The following is a 22,682-nucleotide window of genomic DNA, read 5'->3' as shown; positions in this document are numbered from 1 at the left end:
GTGGGTGTGTTTGTGTTTCCGTGCGCGCTTGTGGGTGTACTTCTGTTTGTGTGTGTGTGTGTGTGTGTGCGTGTGCACCCCTACGTGTGGGTCGGCACTTCAACTGAGATCACTGGCACACAAGCAGAGCCCTCTTGCTGTGTTTGTTCTTCCCTTTGGATCTCCTGGTCGTCCCTTGCAGAGAAGCGAGTGTGCCCATGTTCATGCACTCCTGATCTGTCGGGTTCGTCGAAGAGAGGTTTAGCAGGGAGCTTTGCTGTTCAGGATGATGGTTTTTCATCCCACACTTGTATTTTGATTGGTGAATCACAAGTACGTTGGGAGGCAAGGTACCTTCGACTTTTCTGACGTTGAACTCAGGCTTCGTTTTGTTTTGCTCTTGGAGGAATTTCCAGTGGTCTAGGGTGCTTTCCTGAGTGTCTCTTTCCACCAAGTGCTCGCCCAACTCGGGTACCTGGAGGCAGGGGTGGTCTCTCTTGAGCTCTCCTTGCGTTGCTCGCCTGTCTGTGTCTTCAGCGCCAAGGGCTCTTGGTTCCCTGCCTCTTGACACACTCTCACTGTGTCTTTCCCATTCACTCTTCTGGATGTAAAAGAGGACATAGGCCTGTTGACTCAGGGCAGAAGTGATGCCAGAGGCAGTGACTTCGGCATCATCCATTTTATACCACTGGCCTTCTTGAGCTTTGACATAAGAGAAGTAATGTCCGTTGTGACAACTCCACCCAGCGTGGACCAGCACAGCATAGAGGACATAGACAAGAGGTCCTGTGTTCTGCTGAGACATGTATGGCTGCATGTCAAGGCACTCAGGATATTGCACATTCTTGGCAAGTTTGTTGCCTGTGACATCGGAGAATCTCTTCAATACAAGGATGAGGACCTTGGCAGAAGTGTGTAAAGTTAACGTCTTGGAGGCAGGCGCCTTCTGGAGACAAAGAGCACAATGATAGGCATTCTCTCCATTGAGTTCTTCGGGCTTCACCAACTGTTCCAAAGCTTGCTTGACACTCTGAGCTGCCTGGATATCCAGGGCGATGTCCAGGTAAGGGTCAAAGGTGTCTGAAATGCCGTGGCAGTGGAGACACTTGATTTGAGATCTCCAGTACCCTCCAAATATTTGGTGGATGAGGGTGGTGTCCTTGGAGTGATGATCTACCTGCTTGTGCCCGGGAAGGCATGCCTTTTTCATGGCATCCACAGTGAACATGAGAAATTCATGGGCATCTTCCTGCTTGCCTCTATGGAAGCCAGCAGCCAATGCCTGTGAGGGCTGGATGACATGGCCAGGACGGTAGAGGGCCCGTGTGATGTGAGCTTGCATAGTACAGAGCATGCAGCCCTTGTGACGATGACACGTTTGAGAGTGCTCCCGGGACAGCATGTAGTTGGCAAGGGGCGGTGTGTATGTCAGGCACTGCAGGGAAGCGTTCACGTAGCAGGTATTTCCCATATTCTGGAGCCCAGCCCCCACCGCAGCAGGTCTCCTGCTACTCAGAGGAAGCTTCTCCCTGGGAGCAAGCTGTCTTGCCACAGGAGCCAAATCATCACAGAAGTCGACACGGGTCTCACATGAGAGTGGTGACTTCTCAGGGAGAGAAGTCCGCTGGATTTCAGCAAAAGCTGCATCTGGCCGAGAAGATGTGAGTTTTGAAAAGTGGTTGAACTGCCACTCACCTCCCGAGCAGAGTGAGTCGTCCTCCATGTCGCCTGGAACAAGGATCACAAGGTTTTTCTGCTGGGACCGCAGGTTGCAGAAAGACGCTATCTCTTCCGAGAGAGTCTTCAAATGACGAGCTCTCTGGCCGCATCAGCCCTTATAGAACTCACCCCCACCAACCGCGAACACCCCACCCACCCATCAGGTGCTCCATAAACCAATCAAATATCAGCACTCAATTAAGGAATGAGTCACAGGGTGTGTCCCCTTGCATCGCTGGGAATTCAACAGGCACAGCCCACATCATGACTTCTAGAACACCTGAATCAAATTACTCCTCAGGCTGATAGGCACATGTAACATGAGTGTAACCGGGTTGGGACAGTGGCCACACAGTTGCCTTATTTTAGGTAAAACAATGTCAGGGGAGAAATCTTTACCTATGAAACCTATGTGTGTGTTTGTGTGTGTGTGTGTGTGTGCGTGTGCGTGCGTGTGCGTGTGTGTGTGTTTGTGCCGGGATGTACTTCCAAGTATGTGCTTTTGGCAGATACCATCATCCTCTCAGCGATGGAAGGACAAGAAGTCGGAAGTGCGCTTTCTGACCTGAGAATAGTCAATGAAGTATAGTAATTAGCACAGTGTATTTCTTCCTTAATAAGAAAGGAGAGATCCGTGGAATCAAACAGTCCATTCCAGCGATAACCTTTCCACGTTCAGCCTATTGATTCTCTATAAGAGTGAAATTACCTGCCAGTGGAGAACAAGACCAGTCTTTGCATGAAATGCTCTTGTGGAAGCTAGATTGCCAAATAAGAAAGCATCAATGGTAGAAACATGCACTGAAGTTTGAAGAGATACTCAGTGCACGATGTAGAGTGTGAAAGACTTTGGGGAAATCATGCAATCACCGAGAGACTAATTGATGACATTCCGCAAATTTATGTTTGCCAGAAAAGAGAGATGGTCATGACATTGTATAGTGTGTGGTTTCGGACGTGCGACGGCAGTTTAAGAAATCATGAAACAAAAAATTTGAGAAATCACAAGGTATCCCAAGTATGACCTTTGGTTTATTAAAGAATTGACGAAAATAACAACAACGTGTCTCACATCATGGGTGATAATATTTTCATACGTATGTGATAATGGATCAACATTGGATAGAGATGAAATGAAAAGTTCTAAATTTGACAAAAGCAAACACCGAAAACTGCACCGTCAAAAAGCCCGGGTGACGGGTGTGAGGCCCTGTCTCAAGAAGCAAACACCGGAGAGATTTAAAAGCAGGGAGTGAAACCGAGGATAGCTTAACATTGTTAATACTGGCCCTTGTTTCAGTGGGAAAAGGCAAAAATAAGCCGTGTGTGTCCTGGATTCTCGCATCAATTGTTCAGGATCTGAGATGTTGCCTCCATTTCCAGTTACGCATGGTATGGTGGAACTGCAGTTAGCACATTTGGTGCAAAACTTTTAATGCTGACGAAAATGGACATGTTCCCTGAACTAAGAGGGACAGAATTTGGGTGTGTCTCCAGGCTCTCTGGCTTACCAGGAATGAAGATCCTGGCTCTAGGGATTTCCCCATAATGTCTTAGACAGTAAGCAACAGGACAGAATTGAGGCCCGGCGCCAAGGCCTCGAGGTGTAAAGAGACAGCCGTGGCCTCAGGGCCCATGAAATTAGGATGATTTTAAGGAGAATGGTGGAATGAGAGGACTGTGACCTTTGGCCCCTTTTCTTTCCCTTTAGTTTTCATGGGCCAGGTGTGCTCCATCAGAAGGCTTCCTGTGCCTGATGTAAAGTGTCCTGGGTGAAGAAAGGGCACTGCTTAGAAAGGTGCTCCACAGGGAGAAAGGAGCCACCATTTTCAGGAGAATGATCCCCAGAAGCATGAGCAATCCAGATGCCGTGGCTTCACACAAGACGCTGGAGGGTCTTATTCTTGGAGCTGGGACCTGGGCATCGGTGTTCTTTAATGCTCATAACTGATTTTGAGGGGAGCCCAATCGATAACCCTTCTGGGAGTCATGTTCATCAGACTGTAGTTTTCACACACGTCACACACAGACCCTGTTCGTATGCACATTTGGGTGCTTGAGCAGGGTTGCGCCCAAGATTCTGTGGTTCTACGGAGCCCTGAGTTGTGTCCTGGACAGCTTTCCTCAGGGGTTGGTCAACTTTGATCACTGCACCTAGCAAGAAAGGGACCATGAAATCTAATCAGCAAATACAGAAAAGGAAGGGACCATTTCCCACAATTAGTTCCACAGGAACACCATGTCGGATAAGTAAGTCTGATTGCAGGACAGGGTCTGTGCTTCAGAGATGCAGCTTTTGCAGCTGGACGAATGACCTGGAATCTGCACATATGCCGTTTTTAAACACACCAAATGAGATTTATTTCAGGGCTGACTGAATGTATTTTAGTTGAGTACACACACTCCAGTGTTGCATTTCCTTTATTATCAATAAGACATTGTTCCAAATGACTTCCATGCCAGTGGGAAAATTTTCTGTTTCGACTCATTGGAAGTGGACACCGTGAAACAGGCAAGTCGGTCTGTCTGTTTCCGGCGTTATGTGGGTTCCAGCAAGAGCACAAGTCCCAGGGCGTCTGAGGTCCATTCAGAAACCAAACTAAAATGGGCGAGCCAGGGTAAGAAAGAAGAGCATCGTTCCTGTCTTCCAATTGAATTCCAGTTTCCACCATTCAAGGTGGCGAGAATGATCCACGGATGTCCCACATGGGCAAAATTTCACCTTCTCTTGCCGACCAACAACTGACGAATGAAACACACCCCAAGAGAAAATAGTAAACCCTGTCTCCTGCAATAACCTCACACGTAAACCTACACGTCAATAGGTCATATTCAGAAATACACACTGAATGTCATCTACCATGAACACAGACACACAGACAGTCCCTCCAGAGGTTCGGAAGACTCACCACCCCAAAACTTGATGTTTCCCAGGTGTGGGCTCATCCTGAGACGCAGCCATCAGTATCCAGTTGTCCCTGTTGTAGAGACAGAATCTTGGGCTCCTCATGACTTTATGTAGGATTGACGGTGTTCGTGTTTGTGTGGGTGTGTTTGTGTTTCCGTGCGCGCTTGTGGGTGTACTTCTGTTTGTGTGTGTGTGTGTGTGTGTGTGCGTGTGCACCCCTACGTGTGGGTCGGCAATTCAACTGAGATCACTGGCACACAAGCAGAGCCCTCTTGCTGTGTTTGTTCTTCCCTTTGGATCTCCTGGTCGTCCCTTGCAGAGAAGCGAGTGTGCCCATGTTCATGCACTCCTGATCTGTCGGGTTCGTCGAAGAGAGGTTTAGCAGGGAGCTTTGCTGTTCAGGATGATGGTTTTTCATCCCACACTTGTATTTTGATTGATGAATCACAAGTACGTTGGGAGGCAAGGTACCTTCGACTTTTCTGACGTTGAACTCAGGCTTCGTTTTGTTTTGCTCTTGGAGGAATTTCCAGTGGTCTAGGGTGCTTTCCTGAGTGTCTCTTTCCACCAAGTGCTCGCCCAACTCGGGTACCTGGAGGCAGGGGTGGTCTCTCTTGAGCTCTCCTTGCGTTGCTCGCCTGTCTGTGTCTTCAGCGCCAAGGGCTCTTGGTTCCCTGCCTCTTGACACACTCTCACTGTGTCTTTCCCATTCACTCTTCTGGATGTAAAAGAGGACATAGGCCTGTTGACTCAGGGCAGAAGTGATGCCAGAGGCAGTGACTTCGGCATCATCCATTTTATACCACTGGCCTTCTTGAGCTTTGACATAAGAGAAGTAATGTCCGTTGTGACAACTCCACCCAGCGTGGACCAGCACAGCATAGAGGACATAGACAAGAGGTCCTGTGTTCTGCTGAGACATGTATGGCTGCATGTCAAGGCACTCAGGATATTGCACATTCTTGGCAAGTTTGTTGCCTGTGACATCGGAGAATCTCTTCAATACAAGGATGAGGACCTTGGCAGAAGTGTGTAAAGTTAACGTCTTGGAGGCAGGCGCCTTCTGGAGACAAAGAGCACAATGATAGGCATTCTCTCCATTGAGTTCTTCGGGCTTCACCAACTGTTCCAAAGCTTGCTTGACACTCTGAGCTGCCTGGATATCCAGGGCGATGTCCAGGTAAGGGTCAAAGGTGTCTGAAATGCCGTGGCAGTGGAGACACTTGATTTGAGATCTCCAGTACCCTCCAAATATTTGGTGGATGAGGGTGGTGTCCTTGGAGTGATGATCTACCTGCTTGTGCCCGGGAAGGCATGCCTTTTTCATGGCATCCACAGTGAACATGAGAAATTCATGGGCATCTTCCTGCTTGCCTCTATGGAAGCCAGCAGCCAATGCCTGTGAGGGCTGGATGACATGGCCAGGACGGTAGAGGGCCCGTGTGATGTGAGCTTGCATAGTACAGAGCATGCAGCCCTTGTGACGATGACACGTTTGAGAGTGCTCCCGGGACAGCATGTAGTTGGCAAGGGGCGGTGTGTATGTCAGGCACTGCAGGGAAGCGTTCACGTAGCAGGTATTTCCCATATTCTGGAGCCCAGCCCCCACCGCAGCAGGTCTCCTGCTACTCAGAGGAAGCTTCTCCCTGGGAGCAAGCTGTCTTGCCACAGGAGCCAAATCATCACAGAAGTCGACACGGGTCTCACATGAGAGTGGTGACTTCTCAGGGAGAGAAGTCCGCTGGATTTCAGCAAAAGCTGCATCTGGCCGAGAAGATGTGAGTTTTGAGTTTTGAAAAGTGGTTGAACTGCCACTCACCTCCCAAGTAGAGTGAGTCGTCCTCCATGTCGCCTGGAACAAGGATCACAAGGTTTTTCTGCTGGGACCGCAGGTTGCAGAAAGACGCTATCTCTTCCGAGAGAGTCTTCAAATGACGAGCTCTCTGGCCGCATCAGCCCTTATAGAACTCACCCCCACCAACCGCGAACACCCCACCCACCCATCAGGTGCTCCATAAACCAATCAAATATCAGCACTCAATTAAGGAATGAGTCACAGGGTGTGTCCCCTTGCATCGCTGGGAATTCAACAGGCACAGCCCACATCATGACTTCTAGAACACCTGAATCAAATTACTCCTCAGGCTGATAGGCACATGTAACATGAGTGTAACCGGGTTGGGACAGTGGCCACACAGTTGCCTTATTTTAGGTAAAACAATGTCAGGGAAGAAATCTTTACCTATGAAACCTACGTGTGTGTTTGTGTGTGTGTGTGTGTGTGTGTGTGCGTGGGCGTGCGTGTGCGTGTGTGTGTGTTTGTGCCGGGGTGTACTTCCAAGTATGTGCTTTTGGCAGATACCATCATCCTCTCAGCGATGGAAGGACAAGAAGTCGGAAGTGCGCTTTCTGACCTGAGAATAGTCAATGAAGTATAGTAATTAGCACAGTGTATTTCTTCCTTAATGAGAAAGGAGAGATCCGTGGAATCAAACAGTCCATTCCAGCGATAACGTTTCCTCGTTCAGCCTATTGATTCTCTATAAGAGTGAAATTACCTGCCAGTGGAGAACAAGACCAGTCTTTGCATGAAATGCTCTTGTGGAAGCTAGATTGCCAAATAAGAAAGCATCAATGGTAGAAACATGCACTGAAGTTTGAAGAGATACTCAGTGCACAATGTAGAGTGTGAAAGACTTTGGGGAAATCATGCAATCACCGAGAGACTAATTGATGACATTCCGCAAATTTATGTTTGCCAGAAAAGAGAGATGGTCATGACATTGTATAGTGTGTGGTTTCGGACGTGCGACGGCAGTTTAAGAAAACATGAAACAAAAAATTTGAGAAATCACAAGGTATCCCAAGTATGACCTTTGGTTTATTAAAGAATTGTTGAAAATAACAACAACGTGTCTCACAGCATGGGTGATAATATTTTCATACGTATGTGATAATGGATCAACATTGGATAGAGATGAAATGAAAAGTTCTAAATTTGACAAAAGCAAACACCGAAAACTGCACCGTCAAAAAGCCCGGGTGACGGGTGTGAGGCCCTGTCTCAAGAAGCAGACACCGGAGAGATTTAAAAGCAGGGAGTGAAACCGAGGATAGCTTAACATTGTTAATACTGGCCTTTGTTTCCGTGGGAAAAGGCAAAAATAAGGCGTGTGTCCTGGATTCTCGCATCAATTGTTCAGGATCTGAGATGTTGCCTCCATTTCCAGTTACGCATGGTATGGTGCAACTGCAGTTAACACATTTGGTGCAAAACTTTTAAAGCTGACGAAGATGGACATGTTCCCTGAACTAAGAGGGACAGAATTTGGGTGTGTCTCCAGGCTCTCTGGCTTACCAGGAATGAAGATCCTGGCTCTAGGGATTTTCCCATAATGTCTTAGACAGTAAACAACAGGACAGAATTGAGGCCCGGCGCCAAGGCCTCGAGGTGTAAAGAGACAGCCGTGGCCTCAGGGCCCATGAAATTAGGATGATTTTAAGGAGAATGGTGGAATGAGAGGACTGTGACCTTTGGCCCCTTTTCTTTCCCTTTACTTTTCATGGGCCAGGTGTGCTCCATCAGAAGGCTTCCTGTGCCTGATGTAAAGTGTCCTGGGTGAAGAAAGGGCACTGCTTAGAAAGGTGCTCCACAGGGAGAAAGGATCCACCATTTTCAGGAGAATGATCCCCAGAAGCATGAGCAATCCAGATGCCGTGGCTTCACACAAGACGCTGGAGGGTCTTATTCTTGGAGCTGGGACCTGGGCATCGGTGTTCTTTAATGCTCATAACTGATTTTGAGGGGAGCCCAATCGATAACCCTTCTGGGAGTCATGTTCATCAGACTGTAGTTTTCACACACGTCACACACAGACCCTGTTCGTATGCACATTTGGGTGCTTGAGGAGGGTTGCGCCCAAGATTCTGTGGTTCTACGGAGCCCTGAGTTGTGTCCTGGACAGCTTTCCTCAGGGGTTGGTCAACTTTGATCACTGCACCTAGCAAGAAAGGGACCATGAAATCTAATCAGCAAATACAGAAAAGGAAGGGACCATTTCCCACAATTATTTCCACAGGAACACCATGTCGGATAAATAAGTCTGATTGCAGGACAGGGTCTGTGCTTCAGAGATGCAGCTTTCGCAGCTGGACGAATGACCTGGAATCTGCACATATGCCGTTTTTAAACACACCAAATGAGATTTATTTCAGGGCTGACTGAATGTATTTTAGTTGAGTACACACACTCCAGTGTTGGATTTCCTTTATTATCAATAAGACTTTGTTCCCAATGACTTCCATGCCAGTGGGAAAATTTTCTGTTTCGACTCATTGGAAGTGGACACCGTGAAACAGGCAAGTCGGTCTGTCTGTTTCCGGCGTTATGTGGGTTCCAGCAAGAGCACAAGTCCCAGGGCGTCTGAGGTCCATTCAGAAACCAAACTAAAATGGGCGAGCCAGGGTAAGAAAGAAGAGCACCGTTCCTATCTTCCAATTGAATTCCAGTTTCCACCATTCAAGCTGGCGAGAATGATCCACGGATGTCCCACATGAGCAAAATTTCACCTTCTCTTGCCGACCAACAACTGACGAATGAAACACACCCCAAGAGAAAATAGTAAACCCTGTCTCCTGCAATAACCTCACACGTAAACCTACACGTCAATAGGTCATATTCAGAAATACACACTGAATGTCATCTACCATGAACACAGACACACAGACAGTCCCTCCAGAGGTTCGGAAGACTCACCACCCCAAAACTTGATGTTTCCCATGTGTGGGCTCATCCTGAGACACAGCCATCACTATCCAGTTGTCCCTGTTGTAGAGACAGAATCTTGGGCTCCTCCTCATTTTATTTAGGATTGACGGTGTTCGTGTTTGTGTGGGTGTGTGTGTGTTTCCGTGCAAGCTTGTGGGTGTACTTCTGTTTGTGTGTGTGTGTGTGTGTGTGTGCTCCCCTACGTGTGGGTCTGCGCTGAAACTGAGATCACTGGCACACAAGCAGAGCCCTCTTGCTGTGTTTGTTCTTCCCTTTGGATCTCCTGGTCGTCCCTTGCAGAGAAGCGAGTGTGCCTGTGTTCATCGACTCCTGATCTGTCGGGTTCGTCGAAGAGAGGTTTCGCAGGGAGCTTTGCTGTTCAGGATGATGGTTTTTCATCCCACACTTGTATTTTGATTGACGAATCACATGTACGTTGGGAGGCAATGTACCTTCGACTTTTCTGACGTTGAACTCAGGCTTCGTTTTGTTTTGCTCTTGGAGGAATTTCCAGTGGTCTAGGGTGCTTTCCTGAGTGTCTCTTTCCACCAAGTGCGCGTCCAACTCGGGTACCTGGAGGCAGGGTGGTCTCTCTTGAGCTCTCCTTGCGTTGCTCGCCTGTCTGTGTCTTCAGCGCCAAGGGCTCTTGGTTCCCTGCCTCTTGACACACTCTCACTGTGTCTTTCCCATTCACTCTTCTGGATGTAAAAGAGGACATAGGCCTGTTGACTCAGGGCAGAAGTGATGCCAGAGGCAGTGACTTCGGCATCATCCATTTTATACCACTGGCCTTCTTGAGCTTTGACATAAGAGAAGTAATGTCCGTTGTGACAACTCCACCCAGCGTGGACCAGCACAGCATAGAGGACATAGACAAGAGGTCCTGTGTTCTGCTGAGACATGTATGGCTGCATGTCAAGGCACTCAGGATATTGCACATTCTTGGCAAGTTTGTTGCCTGTGACATCGGAGAATCTCTTCAATACAAGGATGAGGACCTTGGCAGAAGTGTGTAAAGTTAACGTCTTGGAGGCAGGCGCCTTCTCGAGACAAAGAGCACAATGATAGGCATTCTCTCCATTGAGTTCTTCGGGCTTCACCAACAGTTCCAAAGCTTGCTTGACACTCTGAGCTGCCTGGATATCCAGGGCGATGTCCAGGTAAGGGTCAAAGGTGTCTGAAATGCCGTGGCAGTGGAGACACTTGATTTGAGATCTCCAGTACCCTCCAAATATTTGGTGGATGAGGGTGGTGTCCTTGGAGTGATGATCTACCTGCTTGTGCCCGGGAAGGCATGCCTTTTTCATGGCATCCACAGTGAACATGAGAAATTCATGGGCATCTTCCTGCTTGCCTCTATGGAAGCCAGCAGCCAATGCCTGTGAGGGCTGGATGACATGGCCAGGACGGTAGAGGGCCCGTGTGATGTGAGCTTGCATAGTACAGAGCATGCAGCCCTTGTGACGATGACACGTTTGAGAGTGCTCCCGGGACAGCATGTAGTTGGCAAGGGGCGGTGTGTATGTCAGGCACTGCAGGGAAGCGTTCACGTAGCAGGTATTTCCCATATTCTGGAGCCCAGCCCCCACCGCAGCAGGTCTCCTGCTACTCAGAGGAAGCTTCTCCCTGGGAGCAAGCTGTCTTGCCACAGGAGCCAAATCATCACAGAAGTCGACACGGGTCTCACATGAGAGTGGTGACTTCTCAGGGAGAGAAGTCCGCTGGATTTCAGCAAAAGCTGCATCTGGCCGAGAAGATGTGAGTTTTGAGTTTTGAAAAGTGGTTGAACTGCCACTCACCTCCCAAGTAGAGTGAGTCGTCCTCCATGTCGCCTGGAACAAGGATCACAAGGTTTTTCTGCTGGGACCGCAGGTTGCAGAAAGACGCTATCTCTTCCGAGAGAGTCTTCAAATGACGAGCTCTCTGGCCGCATCAGCCCTTATAGAACTCACCCCCACCAACCGCGAACACCCCACCCACCCATCAGGTGCTCCATAAACCAATCAAATATCAGCACTCAATTAAGGAATGAGTCACAGGGTGTGTCCCCTTGCATCGCTGGGAATTCAACAGGCACAGCCCACATCATGACTTCTAGAACACCTGAATCAAATTACTCCTCAGGCTGATAGGCACATGTAACATGAGTGTAACCGGGTTGGGAGTGGCCACACAGTTGCCTTATTTTAGGTAAAACAATGTCAGGGAAGAAATCTTTACCTATGAAACCTACGTGTGTGTTTGTGTGTGTGTGTGTGTGTGTGTGCGTGGGCGTGCGTGTGCGTGTGTGTGTGTTTGTGCCGGGGTGTACTTCCAAGTATGTGCTTTTGGCAGATACCATCATCCTCTCAGCGATGGAAGGACAAGAAGTCGGAAGTGCGCTTTCTGACCTGAGAATAGTCAATGAACTATAGTAATTAGCACAGTGTATTTCTTCCTTAATGAGAAAGGAGAGATCCGTGGAATCAAACAGTCCATTCCAGCGATAACCTTTCCTCGTTCAGCCTATTGATTCTCTATAAGAGTGAAATTACCTGCCAGTGGAGAACAAGACCAGTCTTTGCATGAAATGCTCTTGTGGAAGCTAGATTGCCAAATAAGAAAGCATCAATGGTAGAAACATGCACTGAAGTTTGAAGAGATACTCAGTGCACAATGTAGAGTGTGAAAGACTTTGGGGAAATCATGCAATCACCGAGAGACTAATTGATGACATTCCGCAAATTTATGTTTGCCAGAAAAGAGAGATGGTCATGACATTGTATAGTGTGTGGTTTCGGACGTGCGACGGCAGTTTAAGAAAACATGAAACAAAAAATTTGAGAAATCACAAGGTATCCCAAGTATGACCTTTGGTTTATTAAAGAATTGTTGAAAATAACAACAACGTGTCTCACAGCATGGGTGATAATATTTTCATACGTATGTGATAATGGATCAACATTGGATAGAGATGAAATGAAAAGTTCTAAATTTGACAAAAGCAAACACCGAAAACTGCACCGTCAAAAAGCCCGGGTGACGGGTGTGAGGCCCTGTCTCAAGAAGCAGACACCGGAGAGATTTAAAAGCAGGGAGTGAAACCGAGGATAGCTTAACATTGTTAATACTGGCCTTTGTTTCAGTGGGAAAAGGCAAAAATAAGGCGTGTGTCCTGGATTCTCGCATCAATTGTTCAGGATCTGAGATGTTGCCTCCATTTCCAGTTACGCATGGTATGGTGCAACTGCAGTTAACACATTTGGTGCAAAACTTTTAAAGCTGACGAAGATGGACATGTTCCCTGAACTAAGAGGGACAGAATTTGGGTGTGTCTCCAGGCTCTCTGGCTTACCAGGAATGAAGATCCTGGCTCTAGGGATTTTCCCATAATGTCTTAGACAGTAAACAACAGGACAGAATTGAGGCCCGGCGCCAAGGCCTCGAGGTGTAAAGAGACAGCCGTGGCCTCAGGGCCCATGAAATTAGGATGATTTTAAGGAGAATGGTGGAATGAGAGGACTGTGACCTTTGGCCCCTTTTCTTTCCCTTTAGTTTTCATGGGCCAGGTGTGCTCCATCAGAAGGCTTCCTGTGCCTGATGTAAAGTGTCCTGGGTGAAGAAAGGGCACTGCTTAGAAAGGTGCTCCACAGGGAGAAAGGAGCCACCATTTTCAGGAGAATGATCCCCAGAAGCATGAGCAATCCAGATGCCGTGGCTTCACACAAGACGCTGGAGGGTCTTATTCTTGGAGCTGGGACCTGGGCATCGGTGTTCTTTAATGCTCATAACTGATTTTGAGGGGAGCCCAATCGATAACCCTTCTGGGAGTCATGTTCATCAGACTGTAGTTTTCACACACGTCACACACAGACCCTGTTCGTATGCACATTTGGGTGCTTGAGGAGGGTTGCGCCCAAGATTCTGTGGTTCTACGGAGCCCTGAGTTGTGTCCTGGACAGCTTTCCTCAGGGGTTGGTCAACTTTGATCACTGCACCTAGCAAGAAAGGGACCATGAAATCTAATCAGCAAATACAGAAAAGGAAGGGACCATTTCCCACAATTATTTCCACAGGAACACCATGTCGGATAAATAAGTCTGATTGCAGGACAGGGTCTGGGCTTCAGAGATGCAGCTTTTGCAGCTGGACGAATGACCTGGAATCTGCACATATGCCGTTTTTAAACACACCAAATGAGATTTATTTCAGGGCTGACTGAATGTATTTTAGTTGAGTACACACACTCCAGTGTTGGATTTCCTTTATTATCAATAAGACTTTGTTCCCAATGACTCCCATGCCAGTGGGAAAATTTTCTGTTTCGACTCATTGGAAGTGGACACCGTGAAACAGGCAAGTCGGTCTGTCTGTTTCCGGCGTTATGTGGGTTCCAGCAAGAGCACAAGTCCCAGGGCGTCTGAGGTCCATTCAGAAACCAAACTAAAATGGGCGAGCCAGGGTAAGAAAGAAGAGCACCGTTCCTATCTTCCAATTGAATTCCAGTTTCCACCATTCAAGGTGGCGAGAATGATCCACGGATGTCCCACATGAGCAAAATTTCACCTTCTCTTGCCGACCAACAACTGACGAATGAAACACACCCCAAGAGAAAATAGTAAACCCTGTCTCCTGCAATAACCTCACACGTAAACCTACACGTCAATAGGTCATATTCAGAAATACACACTGAATGTCATCTACCATGAACACAGACACACAGACAGTCCCTCCAGAGGTTCGGAAGTCTCACCACCCCAAAACTTGATGTTTCCCATGTGTGGGCTCATCCTGAGACACAGCCATCACTATCCAGTTGTCCCTGTTGTAGAGACAGAATCTTGGGCTCCTCCTTATTTTATGTAGGATTGACGGTGTTCGTGTTTGTGTGGGTGTGTGTGTGTTTCCGTGCACGCTTGTGGGTGTACTTCTGTTTGTGTGTGTGTGTGTGTGCGTGTGCACCCCTACGTGTGGGTCTGCGCTGAAACTGAGATCACTGGCACACAAGCAGAGCCCTCTTGCTGTGTTTGTTCTTCCCTTTGGATCTCCTGGTCGTCCCTTGCAGAGAAGCGAGTGTGCCTGTGTTCATGGACTCCTGATCTGTCGGGTTCGTCGAAGAGAGGTTTCGCAGGGAGCTTTGCTGTTCAGGATGATGGTTTTTCATCCCACACTTGTATTTTGATTGACGAATCACATGTACGTTGGGAGGCAATGTACCTTCGACTTTTCTGACGTTGAACTCAGGCTTCGTTTTGTTTTGCTCTTGGAGGAATTTCCAGTGGTCTAGGGTGCTTTCCTGAGTGTCTCTTTCCACCAAGTGCGCGTCCAACTCAGGTACCTGGAGGCAGGGGTGGTCTCTCTTGAGCTCTCCTTGCGTTGCTCGCCTGTCTGTGTCTTCAGCGCCAAGGGCTCTTGGTTCCCTGCCTCTTGACACACTCTCACTGTGTCTTTCCCATTCACTCTTCTGGATGTAAAAGAGGACATAGGCCTGTTGACTCAGGGCAGAAGTGATGCCAGAGGCAGTGACTTCGGCATCATCCATTTTATACCACTGGCCTTCTTGAGCTTTGACATAAGAGAAGTAATGTCCGTTGTGACAACTCCACCCAGCGTGGACCAGCACAGCATAGAGGACATAGACAAGAGGTCCTGTGTTCTGCTGAGACATGTATGGCTGCATGTCAAGGCACTCAGGATATTGCACATTCTTGGCAAGTTTGTTGCCTGTGACATCGGAGAATCTCTTCAATACAAGGATGAGGACCTTGGCAGAAGTGTGTAAAGTTAACGTCTTGGAGGCAGGCGCCTTCTGGAGACAAAGAGCACAATGATAGGCATTCTCTCCATTGAGTTCTTCGGGCTTCACCAACTGTTCCAAAGCTTGCTTGACACTCTGAGCTGCCTGGATATCCAGGGCGATGTCCAGGTAAGGGTCAAAGGTGTCTGAAATGCCGTGGCAGTGGAGACACTTGATTTGAGATCTCCAGTACCCTCCAAATATTTGGTGGATGAGGGTGGTGTCCTTGGAGTGATGATCTACCTGCTTGTGCCCGGGAAGGCATGCCTTTTTCATGGCATCCACAGTGAACATGAGAAATTCATGGGCATCTTCCTGCTTGCCTCTATGGAAGCCAGCAGCCAATGCCTGTGAGGGCTGGATGACATGGCCAGGACGGTAGAGGGCCCGTGTGATGTGAGCTTGCATAGTACAGAGCATGCAGCCCTTGTGACGATGACACGTTTGAGAGTGCTCCCGGGACAGCATGTAGTTGGCAAGGGGCGGTGTGTATGTCAGGCACTGCAGGGAAGCGTTCACGTAGCAGGTATTTCCCATATTCTGGAGCCCAGCCCCCACCGCAGCAGGTCTCCTGCTACTCAGAGGAAGCTTCTCCCTGGGAGCAAGCTGTCTTGCCACAGGAGCCAAATCATCACAGAAGTCGACACGGGTCTCACATGAGAGTGGTGACTTCTCAGGGAGAGAAGTCCGCTGGATTTCAGCAAAAGCTGCATCTGGCCGAGAAGATGTGAGTTTTGAAAAGTGGTTGAACTGCCACTCACCTCCCAAGTAGAGTGAGTCGTCCTCCATGTCGCCTGGAACAAGGATCACAAGGTTTTTCTGCTGGGACCGCAGGTTGCAGAAAGACGCTATCTCTTCCGAGAGAGTCTTCAAATGACGAGCTCTCTGGCCGCATCAGCCCTTATAGAACTCACCCCCACCAACCGCGAACACCCCACCCACCCATCAGGTGCTCCATAAACCAATCAAATATCAGCACTCAATTAAGGAATGAGTCACAGGGTGTGTCCCCTTGCATCGCTGGGAATTCAACAGGCACAGCCCACATCATGACTTCTAGAACACCTGAATCAAATTACTCCTCAGGCTGATAGGCACATGTAACATGAGTGTAACCGGGTTGGGACAGTGGCCACACAGTTGCCTTATTTTAGGTAAAACAATGTCAGGGAAGAAATCTTTACCTATGAAACCTATGTGTGTGTTTGTGTATGTGTGTGTGTGTGTGTGTGTGCGTGGGCGTGCGTGTGCGTGTGTGTGTGTTTGTGCCGGGGTGTACTTCCAAGTATGTGCTTTTGGCAGATACCATCATCCTCTCAGCGATGGAAGGACAAGAAGTCGGAAGTGCGCTTTCTGACCTGAGAATAGTCAATGAACTATAGTAATTAGCACAGTGTATTTCTTCCTTAATGAGAAAGGAGAGATCCGTGGAATCAAACAGTCCATTCCAGCGATAACCTTTCCTCGTTCAGCCTATTGATTCTCTATAAGAGTGAAATTACCTGCCAGTGGAGAACAAGACCAGTCTTTGCATGAAATGCTCTTGTGGAAGCTAGATTGCCAAATAAGAAAGCATCAATGGTAGAAACATGCACTGAAGTTTGAAGAGATACTCAGTGCACAATGTAGAGTGTGAAAGACTTTGGGGAAATCATGCAATCACCGAGAGACTAATTGATGACATTCCGCAAATTTATGTTTGCCAGAAAAGAGAGATGGTCATGACATTGTATAGTGTGTGGTTTCGGACGTGGGACGGCAGTTTAAGAAAACATGAAACAAAAAATTTGAGAAATCACAAGGTATCCCAAGTATGACCTTTGGTTTATTAAAGAATTGTTGAAAATAACAACAACGTGTCTCACAGCATGGGTGATAATATTTTCATACGTATGTGATAATGGATCAACATTGGATAGAGATGAAATGAAAAGTTCTAAATTTGACAAAAGCAAACACCGAAAACTGCACCGTCAAAAAGCCCGGGTGACGGGTGTGAGGCCCTGTCTCAAGAAGCAGACACCGGAGAGATTTAAAAGCAGGGAGTGAAACCGAGGATAGCTTAACATTGTTAATACTGGCCTTTGTTTCAGTGGGAAAAGGCAAAAATAAGACGTGTGTCCTGGATTCTCGCATCAATTGTTCAGGATCTGAGATGTTGCCTCCATTTCCAGTTACGCATGGTATGGTGCAACTGCAGTTAACACATTTGGTGCAAAACTTTTAAAGCTGACGAAGATGGACATGTTCCCTGAACTAAGAGGGACAGAATTTGGGTGTGTCTCCAGGCTCTCTGGCTTACCAGGAATGAAGATCCTGGCTCTAGGGATTTTCCCATAATGTCTTAGACAGTAAACAACAGGACAGAATTGAGGCCCGGCGCCAAGGCCTCGAGGTGTAAAGAGACAGCCGTGGCCTCAGGGCCCATGAAATTAGGATGATTTTAACGAGAATGGTGGAATGAGGACTGTGACCTTTGGCCCCTTTTCTTTCCCTTTACTTTTCATGGGCCAGGTGTGCTCCATCGGAAGGCTTCCTGTGCCTGATGTAAAGTGTCCTGGGTGAAGAAAGGGCACTGCTTAGAAAGGTGCTCCACAGGGAGAAAGGATCCACCATTTTCAGGAGAATGATCCCCAGAAGCATGAGCAATCCAGATGCCGTGGCTTCACACAAGACGCTGGAGGGTCTTATTCTTGGAGCTGGGACCTGGGCATCGGTGTTCTTTAATGCTCATAACTGATTTTGAGGGGAGCCCAATCGATAACCCTTCTGGGAGTCATGTTCATCAGACTGTAGTTTTCACACACGTCACACACAGACCCTGTTCGTATGCACATTTGGGTGCTTGAGCAGGGTTGCGCCCAAGATTCTGTGGTTCTACGGAGCCCTGAGTTGTGTCCTGGACAGCTTTCCTCAGGGGTTGGTCAACTTTGATCACTGCACCTAGCAAGAAAGGGACCATGAAATCTAATCAGCAAATACAGAAAAGGAAGGGACCATTTCCCACAATTAGTTCCACAGGAACACCATGTCGGATAAGTAAGTCTGATTGCAGGACAGGGTCTGTGCTTCAGAGATGCAGCTTTTGCAGCTGGACGAATGACCGGGAATCTGCACATATGCCGTTTTTAAACACACCAAATGAGATTTATTTCAGGGCTGACTGAATGTATTTTAGTTGAGTACACACACTCCAGTGTTGCATTTCCTTTATTATCAATAAGACATTGTTCCAAATGACTTCCATGCCAGTGGGAAAATTTTCTGTTTCGACTCATTGGAAGTGGACACCGTGAAACAGGCAAGTCGGTCTGTCTGTTTCCGGCGTTATGTGGGTTCCAGCAAGAGCACAAGTCCCAGGGCGTCTGAGGTCCATTCAGAAACCAAACTAAAATGGGCGAGCCAGGGTAAGAAAGAAGAGCATCGTTCCTGTCTTCCAATTGAATTCCAGTTTCCACCATTCAAGGTGGCGAGAATGATCCACGGATGTCCCACATGGGCAAAATTTCACCTTCTCTTGCCGACCAACAACTGACGAATGAAACACACCCCAAGAGAAAATAGTAAACCCTGTCTCCTGCAATAACCTCACACGTAAACCTACACGTCAATAGGTCATATTCAGAAATACACACTGAATGTCATCTACCATGAACACAGACACACAGACAGTCCCTCCAGAGGTTCGGAAGACTCACCACCCCAAAACTTGATGTTTCCCAGGTGTGGGCTCATCCTGAGACGCAGCCATCAGTATCCAGTTGTCCCTGTTGTAGGGACAGAATCTTGGGCTCCTCATGACTTTATGTAGGATTGACGGTGTTCGTGTTTGCGTGGGTGTGTTTGTGTTTCCGTGCACGCTTGTGGGTGTACTTCTGTTTGTGTGTGTGTGTGTGTGTGCGTGTGCACCCCTACGTGTGGGTCGGCACTTCAACTGAGATCACTGGCACACAAGCAGAGCCCTCTTGCTGTGTTTGTTCTTCCCTTTGGATCTCCTGGTCGTCCCTTGCAGAGAAGCGAGTGTGCCCATGTTCATGCACTCCTGATCTGTCGGGTTCGTCGAAGAGAGGTTTAGCAGGGAGCTTTGCTGTTCAGGATGATGGTTTTTCATCCCACACTTGTATTTTGATTGATGAATCACAAGTACGTTGGGAGGCAAGGTACCTTCGACTTTTCTGACGTTGAACTCAGGCTTCGTTTTGTTTTGCTCTTGGAGGAATTTCCAGTGGTCTAGGGTGCTTTCCTGAGTGTCTCTTTCCACCAAGTGCTCGCCCAACTCGGTTACCTGGAGGCAGGGGTGGTCTCTCTTGAGCTCTCCTTGCGTTGCTCGCCTGTCTGTGTCTTCAGCGCCAAGGGCTCTTGGTTCCCTGCCTCTTGACACACTCTCACTGTGTCTTTCCCATTCACTCTTCTGGATGTAAAAGAAGACATAGGCCTGTTGACTCAGGGCAGAAGTGATGCCAGAGGCAGTGACTTCGGCATCATCCATTTTATACCACTGGCCTTCTTGAGCTTTGACATAAGAGAAGTAATGTCCGTTGTGACAACTCCACCCAGCGTGGACCAGCACAGCATAGAGGACATAGACAAGAGGTCCTGTGTTCTGCTGAGACATGTATGGCTGCATGTCAAGGCACTCAGGATATTGCACATTCTTGGCAAGTTTGTTGCCTGTGACATCGGAGAATCTCTTCAATACAAGGATGAGGACCTTGGCAGAAGTGTGTAAAGTTAACGTCTTGGAGGCAGGCGCCTTCTGGAGACAAAGAGCACAATGATAGGCATTCTCTCCATTGAGTTCTTCGGGCTTCACCAACTGTTCCAAAGCTTGCTTGACACTCTGAGCTGCCTGGATATCCAGGGCGATGTCCAGGTAAGGGTCAAAGGTGTCTGAAATGCCGTGGCAGTGGAGACACTTGATTTGAGATCTCCAGTACCCTCCAAATATTTGGTGGATGAGGGTGGTGTCCTTGGAGTGATGATCTACCTGCTTGTGCCCGGGAAGGCATGCCTTTTTCATGGCATCCACAGTGAACATGAGAAATTCATGGGCATCTTCCTGCTTGCCTCTATGGAAGCCAGCAGCCAATGCCTGTGAGGGCTGGATGACATGGCCAGGACGGTAGAGGGCCCGTGTGATGTGAGCTTGCATAGTACAGAGCATGCAGCCCTTGTGACGATGACACGTTTGAGAGTGCTCCCGGGACAGCATGTAGTTGGCAAGGGGCGGTGTGTATGTCAGGCACTGCAGGGAAGCGTTCACGTAGCAGGTATTTCCCATATTCTGGAGCCCAGCCCCCACCGCAGCAGGTCTCCTGCTACTCAGAGGAAGCTTCTCCCTGGGAGCAAGCTGTCTTGCCACAGGAGCCAAATCATCACAGAAGTCGACACGGGTCTCACATGAGAGTGGTGACTTCTCAGGGAGAGAAGTCCGCTGGATTTCAGCAAAAGCTGCATCTGGCCGAGAAGATGTGAGTTTTGAAAAGTGGTTGAACTGCCACTCACCTCCCAAGTAGAGTGAGTCGTCCTCCATGTCGCCTGGAACAAGGATCACAAGGTTTTTCTGCTGGGACCGCAGGTTGCAGAAAGACGCTATCTCTTCCGAGAGAGTCTTCAAATGACGAGCTCTCTGGCCGCATCAGCCCTTATAGAACTCACCCCCACCAACCGCGAACACCCCACCCACCCATCAGGTGCTCCATAAACCAATCAAATATCAGCACTCAATTAAGGAATGAGTCACAGGGTGTGTCCCCTTGCATCGCTGGGAATTCAACAGGCACAGCCCACATCATGACTTCTAGAACACCTGAATCAAATTACTCCTCAGGCTGATAGGCACATGTAACATGAGTGTAACCGGGTTGGGACAGTGGCCACACAGTTGCCTTATTTTAGGTAAAACAATGTCAGGGGAGAAATCTTTACCTATGAAACCTATGTGTGTGTTTGTGTGTGTGTGTGTGTGTGCGTGTGTGTGTGTTTGTGCCGGGATGTACTTCCAAGTATGTGCTTTTGGCAGATACCATCATCCTCTCAGCGATGGAAGGACAAGAAGTCGGAAGTGCGCTTTCTGACCTGAGAATAGTCAATGAAGTATAGTAATTAGCACAGTGTATTTCTTCCTTAATAAGAAAGGAGAGATCCGTGGAATCAAACAGTCCATTCCAGCGATAACCTTTCCACGTTCAGCCTATTGATTCTCTATAAGAGTGAAATTACCTGCCAGTGGAGAACAAGACCAGTCTTTGCATGAAATGCTCTTGTGGAAGCTAGATTGCCAAATAAGAAAGCATCAATGGTAGAAACATGCACTGAAGTTTGAAGAGATACTCAGTGCACGATGTAGAGTGTGAAAGACTTTGGGGAAATCATGCAATCACCGAGAGACTAATTGATGACATTCCGCAAATTTATGTTTGCCAGAAAAGAGAGATGGTCATGACATTGTATAGTGTGTGGTTTCGGACGTGCGACGGCAGTTTAAGAAATCATGAAACAAAAAATTTGAGAAATCACAAGGTATCCCAAGTATGACCTTTGGTTTATTAAAGAATTGACGAAAATAACAACAACGTGTCTCACATCATGGGTGATAATATTTTCATACGTATGTGTAATGGATCAACATTGGATAGAGATGAAATGAAAAGTTCTAAATTTGACAAAAGCAAACACCGAAAACTGCACCGTCAAAAAGCCCGGGTGACGGGTGTGAGGCCCTGTCTCAAGAAGCAAACACCGGAGAGATTTAAAAGCAGGGAGTGAAACCGAGGATAGCTTAACATTGTTAATACTGGCCCTTGTTTCAGTGGGAAAAGGCAAAAATAAGCCGTGTGTGTCCTGGATTCTCGCATCAATTGTTCAGGATCTGAGATGTTGCCTCCATTTCCAGTTACGCATGGTATGGTGGAACTGCAGTTAGCACATTTGGTGCAAAACTTTTAATGCTGACGAAAATGGACATGTTCCCTGAACTAAGAAGGACAGAATTTGGGTGTGTCTCCAGGCTCTCTGGCTTACCAGGAATGAAGATCCTGGCTCTAGGGATTTCCCCATAATGTCTTAGACAGTAAGCAACAGGACAGAATTGAGGCCCGGCGCCAAGGCCTCGAGGTGTAAAGAGACAGCCGTGGCCTCAGGGCCCATGAAATTAGGATGATTTTAAGGAGAATGGTGGAATGAGAGGACTGTGACCTTTGGCCCCTTTTCTTTCCCTTTAGTTTTCATGGGCCAGGTGTGCTCCATCAGAAGGCTTCCTGTGCCTGATGTAAAGTGTCCTGGGTGAAGAAAGGGCACTGCTTAGAAAGGTGCTCCACAGGGAGAAAGGAGCCACCATTTTCAGGAGAATGATCCCCAGAAGCATGAGCAATCCAGATGCCGTGGCTTCACACAAGACGCTGGAGGGTCTTATTCTTGGAGCTGGGACCTGGGCATCGGTGTTCTTTAATGCTCATAACTGATTTTGAGGGGAGCCCAATCGATAACCCTTCTGGGAGTCATGTTCATCAGACTGTAGTTTTCACACACGT

At 48.0% G+C, this 22,682-nt stretch overlaps 3 protein-coding genes and 1 pseudogene across 3 annotated transcripts; all 4 read right to left on the bottom strand.

Moving 5' to 3' along the window:
* Positions 1-4,853: 4,853 nt before the first annotated feature.
* LOC134758992 (ubiquitin carboxyl-terminal hydrolase 17-like protein 22) lies at positions 4,854-6,736 on the bottom strand (annotated as a pseudogene).
* Positions 6,737-7,836: 1,100 nt separating this feature from the next.
* LOC134759085 (putative ubiquitin carboxyl-terminal hydrolase 17-like protein 23) lies at positions 7,837-11,484 on the bottom strand. Its single transcript, XM_063709231.1, is given in 3 exon segments — positions 7,837-7,918; positions 10,644-11,149; positions 11,151-11,484. Coding segments are annotated over 3 exon segments (639 nt in total). The 5' UTR covers positions 11,202-11,484.
* A 2,862-nt stretch (positions 11,485-14,346) lies between these two features.
* On the bottom strand, positions 14,347-16,222 carry LOC134758991 (ubiquitin carboxyl-terminal hydrolase 17-like protein 6). The gene has a single exon (XM_063708965.1). It carries the CDS (start codon positions 15,937-15,939, stop codon positions 14,347-14,349), a length of 1,593 nt encoding a protein of 530 aa, XP_063565035.1. The 5' UTR covers positions 15,940-16,222.
* Positions 16,223-19,056: 2,834 nt separating this feature from the next.
* LOC134758990 (ubiquitin carboxyl-terminal hydrolase 17-like protein 6) lies at positions 19,057-21,381 on the bottom strand. Its single transcript, XM_063708964.1, has one exon. It carries the CDS (start codon positions 20,681-20,683, stop codon positions 19,091-19,093), a length of 1,593 nt encoding a protein of 530 aa, XP_063565034.1. The 5' UTR covers positions 20,684-21,381; the 3' UTR covers positions 19,057-19,090.
* Positions 21,382-22,682: the final 1,301 nt, after the last annotated feature.

The sequence above is a fragment of the Gorilla gorilla genome, chromosome 7, assembly GCF_029281585.2.
Source record: "Gorilla gorilla gorilla isolate KB3781 chromosome 7, NHGRI_mGorGor1-v2.1_pri, whole genome shotgun sequence".
In the NCBI taxonomy this organism is placed as follows: domain Eukaryota; kingdom Metazoa; phylum Chordata; class Mammalia; order Primates; family Hominidae; genus Gorilla; species Gorilla gorilla.
Note: the sequence above shows the minus strand (reverse complement) of the source record. Positions and strands in the feature narration are given on the sequence as shown.